The sequence below is a fragment of the Sceloporus occidentalis genome, unplaced genomic scaffold, assembly GCF_023333645.1.
Source record: "Sceloporus occidentalis isolate IW3139 unplaced genomic scaffold, rSceOcc1.0.p SCAF_3, whole genome shotgun sequence".
In the NCBI taxonomy this organism is placed as follows: Eukaryota; Metazoa; Chordata; class Lepidosauria; order Squamata; family Phrynosomatidae; genus Sceloporus; species Sceloporus occidentalis.
This window is the reverse complement of record NW_028316983.1, coordinates 44,288,996-44,294,995: the sequence shown is the minus strand read 5'-3', so window position 1 is coordinate 44,294,995 and position 6,000 is coordinate 44,288,996. Positions and strand designations below refer to the sequence as shown.

The 6,000-nt window shown below is 41.9% G+C and overlaps 1 protein-coding gene across 2 annotated transcripts in view; it reads right to left on the bottom strand.

Moving 5' to 3' along the window:
* Positions 1 to 2,095: 2,095 nt before the first annotated feature.
* DENND2D (DENN domain containing 2D) overlaps positions 2,096 to 6,000 on the bottom strand; it is a 33,678-nt gene continuing 29,773 nt past the window's right edge. For both annotated transcript variants that reach the window (XM_089514253.1, XM_089514252.1), the window contains 2 exons: positions 5,633 to 5,872; positions 2,096 to 2,606 (listed from right to left, as the gene is read on the bottom strand). In XM_089514253.1, the coding sequence (XP_089370379.1) occupies positions 2,545 to 2,606; positions 5,633 to 5,872 (302 nt within the window). In that variant the 3' untranslated portion in view covers positions 2,096 to 2,544. The remainder of the gene's footprint in view (positions 2,607 to 5,632; positions 5,873 to 6,000) is intronic.

Here is a 6,000-nt window from a genome sequence, read left to right as displayed (position 1 = left end):
CCGTGCGTTGTGTTCATGTTGTTTTGAAACTATTCTGCAAAATGAATGTTTTCATGGTTTCAGAGTAAATATTGTATATTTTAATGCAACTTAGTGTAGTTTTTCATAAAGCCGACTGGTGTAGAACAAGTCATATGTGATTCATACATGAAAGAAGAATAATTGTAGTTTTTATTCATTAGATAACAGTACACTAAACTAATAAAGCAATTATTGGGAGAACTTCAGTAAACATATAATCTAAAAGTAAGCAGATAGCTCAAGAAATGTTCTTGTGATTTAGCCATATAGTGACAGATAGATTCTAGATTATATGGGTAAATAGCCAAGAGTACTTCCAGCCGAGCTGCTTGTGAATAAGGATGGTGTTAAAAAGCTCACTTTTGGAAATTCAACATTTCTAAGGGATACAGTTCTAAGTGGCCTGGTCTGCTTAGGAGAAAATGGGAGGGGGGGGGAATATACAGTAACTTTTTTTAAAGGGAGTTAGAGCTAGCACCATATGAGCTATAACCAACCTTTCATCTTGGTATGTGTGAGAGACTGTGACCTTTTCTCTTCCATAAGGAAGAATTTAGATGAAGGTTTTCCATCAAGGTACCTGAAGAGGGAAAATGATACAGTACTGATATGTGCTTCTGATAATATTCTGAAGTTGATGCACTTCATAGAAATGATGAAGTGGCTCCATAGCATTTGAAGAGATCAACAGCAATTTCAGTTGATTCTTCTATCTTTAAGCTGATTTGTTACTTATCCAAGGTAAATCTGTTGCATATAGGAAAAATGTATCTTGCAAGAGCTGCACTTTCTCTAAGACAACTGGAATTATTAGGATGTACAAATCAAGTACTTGGGTTTTAAAAAGAGAATTGTATAAAATCATATTGGGTTATATACATGCAGACCAGTCTCACTGGAAAAATAAATGGAACCTACACCCAGGTATTGGGCAGGGTAATCCTGCTGGGCTAGCAGAAGCTGTGGCAGATGAAATGGCATATTCAAAGACCTGCTGGTCTCATGTAACCAGAGGGATGGGAAGGCAGCCTTCTGCCCCCTTTTTTAATTGCATTAAAAAAAAAAAAACTTCAAGAATTTCCCATTTATATGCTAGTTTCAGGCCTGGTGCATTTTCCATTTGGTCTGGGAACAGGAGAAATAATTGCCTCTTGGAGTTCTTTGCCCTCTTCTGGAGCTCCACAACACTCCCTACTATCACAGACCTTTCTGTGTGGCAGGGACAGACCTTCCAAAAATACCCCTGTCTTCATCATTGAAGAGGGAGATCCACACAGGCCCATGGCCCATGGGAGGACCTCCCAGAAACCATATGATTTGGACCCATAACTTAGATTGAACAGTGTGATGTGGCACCTAGAAAGGGCAATGTGATTTTAGGCTGCATAAATAGAAGTATAGTGTCTAGATCAAGGGAAGTAATAATACAACTCTATTCTGCTTTGATCAGGCCCCATCTGGAATATTGTGGTGGGTTCTGGGCACCACAATTCAAAAAGGATGTTGACAAGTTGGAGCGTGTCCAGAGAAGGGTAATCAAAATGGTCAAGGGTCTGGAAACCATGCCTTACAAAGAAAGGCTTAGGGAGCTGGGTATATTTAGCCCGGAGAAGAGACAGTTAAGAGGTGATATGATAGTCCTGTTTAAACATTTGAAGGGGTCTCATATTGAGGATGGAGCAAGCTTGTTTTCTGCTGCTCCACAGACTAGAAAACAAAAACAATGGATGCAAGCTACAGGAAAACAGATTCCACCTCAACATTAGGAGGAACTTCCTGACAGTAAGGGCTGTTGGACAGTGGAACACACTCCCTCAGAGAGTAGTGGAGTCTCCTTCTTTGGAGGTCTTTAAACAGAGACTAGATGGCCATCTCTTAGGGGTAGTTTGATTGTGACTTCCTGCATGGCAAGGGGTTGGACTGGATGGCACTTCTAGTCTCTTACAAGTCTATGATTCTATGTAGAAAGGCATCTGTATAAAACATATGAAATACCTCAGGGCAATAACAGAAGCCCATCAGAAACAAGTCATTTAGGAACAAGCCTTTGGAGTAGAAACCATTTTAATGACAATAAAAATGTTTCCAATGAATTTCGCACACTGTCTACATACAGTCTGTCATCATTAACCACCCCACATCCGCATTAAAGGGCTGTTTCTAGAGAAATCTAGAGTGCCATTTTGACCAAGATGATCATTTGATTTGTTAAAATTTTTGCATTGTTACTTTCTTAAAATGGCAGTGTTGTCTTGTCAGCTGAGCTACAAAATTACAGCCAAACTTTCTACTTAGGTGAAAGAGCAACTTGTAGTGCCAGTCTTGAGAAAGAGGAGAAGATAGTAAATTGAGGCTGACAACCACTTTGCTCTCCTGTAGTTCACAACTGAAGGCAAAACACTTCCATGAGTCAGCAAAGGAAAGGCTGCTCTTCCTCCCGAGGTGTTATTGTGATCCAGGCAAATGATTACTCAAGCCACAGGCTTGCCTTTCCACTGGTAGGAAATCCTTTCATCAGAGCATTCAAGACACTCTCCTTTGCTTTTTTTGTTCCTGATGTTCATTTAACTTTTTCTGAAAATAGTCTGTGGATGACAGGGAAAATACACAAGTTACTATACATTTGGATCTTCCTCCAACCCTCCCCCCCCCCCCACAAACACACATGCTCTCTAAATAATATAATTGGTCACTTCCATGTTATTTGAAGTAGTTATATGTGGGTGGAGATGACATGAGTTAGCAGTTCAGTAAACTCAGATGAAATGGTAGCACAAAAAATGATTAGAAGATATATGGTCCAGAAGTCTGAAATGTTAGGAAGACCATCTTGCATAATTCCTGGTAAAGCATATGTGCTAAGAGAATGAGTGAACCTCCACCAGCATCCTTCCACTAGACTTCCCCTTTTGTTTCTCATGTGCAACTCCAACTGATGCCAATGTCTGCTGAGGACAAATGGAGATGGAGGGATCCCAGAGATCATCCAGCTGCAGTTTTGAAACTAAAGAGGAAAAAAAGCTCTCACCTTCCTGGACCTCCACTGTAACTGCTGTAATCACTGAAGGACCAAGAACTTTATGGTTCTTCTTTTTTTGTCCTGGCTATAAAACTGCACCAAGAATGCTCAGGTTCCCCCTGCCAGCACTAACTACTGGCCATGGGAATGTGTTTGTGTGTGTGCACACTCTGAGACTTCAGCTGGGGTTGTGGGGTGGTGCACAAGGAGGTACTGGATACCTCTTTCTGCAATAACCTTCAAAGTACATATACTAGTATAATAGGGAGTTTGTACCAGAATGTGTCACCAACAGGAAAGCAGCCACAAAGTCCAGCCAAATGCACAGTATGATTTCTCCCCACAAGCCTCAATCCTACTGATAGTCCCAACTAGTATCAACCCATTGAGTAAACTGTTGAATGAAAAGTAAATCACTTACATAAATGCCACTAATTTAATGAGTCTACTGTATGTGACATTACAAATATGATTCATGTCAAGTGTATCCATTAATTATTTATTTACTGCAGAAGATCCTGATTTCAAAATATCCTCTGGAGTTTTCCATTTTTCAAACTAACTTTTTTTTAAGTGGGAAAAGCAATTTCCTTTTCTCAGCTACTATCACTGCTGCTATCTAACTAGTATGATTATGAGATAAGGAAATACTATAATTTAATCCAGTCAGAGAAGCGGCTCCTCAAGACCATACTATAGTAGGACCTCATTTTCAAAAACTTGTTTTATCTCAGGCGGGATACAGACTGCCAATTTGGGGCAGGCTGCAGTCGCCCCTTTGCGCCACGTATTGGGGCCAGGGCAGCCACAGCAGCAGCCCAAAGGCCCCAATACGGCACTTTTCAGGACCAGGGAGGAGCAGCAAAATGCCGCTCCTCCCTGGTCCCGAAAAGGGGTGTCCTTGGGGCTTCATGCCCCAGGACACCCCGGGAGCCACAGCCAAGGGAGGAAGGGGCTGCTTGGCCCCTTTCCCCCTGGTGCCATTCTAGTTGCCACGGAAACGAGGCACCCTCCGGGAAGGAGCTCCATTTCGGAGCTCTTTCCGGCGCCGCTGAAAGGGTGCCACAAGCACCCTGTGGTGGCGTCAGGGCGTGACACGGCCGTCATGTCAAAATGGCGGCGCCTATGTAGACAGGGTGCTGCCATTTTGACGTCCTGGTAACATACTAGGGTTAGGGAACATCTAAAAAAGGATGCTCCCGGGCAATCCTAGTACATCGCCAGGACGTACTGAAAGTCCCATCTATACAGGGCCTAAGTTGCTTTGATTCCAGCTAGAAAACTTACTCATTTCTCTTTCCTAGCAAGGATAAAATGTTAGAAGACAGTTTTCAATAGGAAATCAAAGCAAAAGGAGATAATCTATTCTGATTTTCTACTTCATAGTGAAGCTTAAATTACTATGCTTTTTAAAAAAAATTGCAAGAAACAGAAAAGTACACACAAAGTAGTGCTTCCTTTACAAAAGCTGCTCTCTCTCAGCCCTAGCCCTTATTCTGTCAAATGATGATATAAAATTAGTAAGGCAAGGATGGGGATTCTTTGGCCCACCAGATGTTTTGTACTGTAGTTCCCATCAGCCACCCCCCACATAGCAGATGGCAAGGAATTGTGGATGTATACAATATGTGGAAACACAAAGGTTCCCCCCCCCCACCCCCATTTTATAAACTGTATAATGGTTATAAAAATTATTTTTAGTTCATAGGGCAACATACGTTCCTTCTCTAGAAGAGGAGAAATACGTCTCTTTTCAGATTTTTTTAAAAGTAGCAAACAGTTATGCAGCTGTTCCAATGCAACAAGGCTACAGATTCCCACCCCATGCATCAAAGAGCGTCAAGATCAGAGCTTGGAAACATTACTCTGTTGGACTGCATCTAGGCAGTGTGGCCAGTGCCCATGCCAGCAGGAGGATTCCAGGGAAGTCCAAGAAAGTTACATTTCCAATTTCTAGATTGTGTTATGGCCAGAATTAACTATTCTTGAGTTACTCAAGATTAATCAACTACTCTTGTGTTATGGCAAGGATTAACTACTCTTGAGTAGTATTAAAGAAAAACACATCAACATCTACCTGTTCGAAAAGGGTCAGAGCTGCACCATCTGGGGGACATAAGCACAGAATGTGGACACACAGGATGCTCCCTCTCTAAGGAGCACCAGTGTTTTCCCACATCAATGAGAGCTGAGTTTTATGTCAAGTTAGGGTGAGAATAAACCAACACCCAAATGTTCATGCAATGGTGGCCAGCAATCAACAGGGGCCCTTTCACAGTTATAGGCTGTGCCCTGTGGAATCCAGGGATTTGCAGCTTGGTAAGGAACCAAAGCTCTCTGACAGAATTCTAAATACACCTCCCCAAGTGGCAAATCCCACGATCCTATAGCATGTTGTGATGGCAGTTAAAGTTGAATCAAAGCCTTAGAATTAACTGTGTAGTGTGAAAGGATCCCAAGTCTTCATCAAAACTGAAAAAACTATTGAGCCCTTTGTGTTCAAGCGAACTGGAAGCAAAGTCCTAAATAAAAAAAATTATGCAGGATTAAAAGCAAAAGTTGAAAACTCAAAACTGCAGACTAGGGATGTACCTGCTACACACTTCTTGCTCTGTTCTGCTTCTTGAATAAATAAGGAGAACATCTGTGTCTTCACAAATTTTTTCAGAAACTTGCGTGTGGTCTTGGAGGTGGGGGCTTTGCAGAAAGACCGCTCCTGGAAGCAGCCCTGCCCGCTTCGATTCCATTTGATGTGTGCAGGATAGTGGCCAATTGTCTTGACAAAAAACTGCACAAAGGTATCTGAAACACAGACATTGAGCTCCTCAGGTGCTGGAAAGAGAAAGGAAGAGAGCGTATAAACTTCATGTTTGGTAGAAATGATGCTTCTTTCAAATTCTTAATTATTGGACTGTCTTTTCTGCTGGCTCACAAGTGGAAAATTCCAGAAGCTCCAGCAG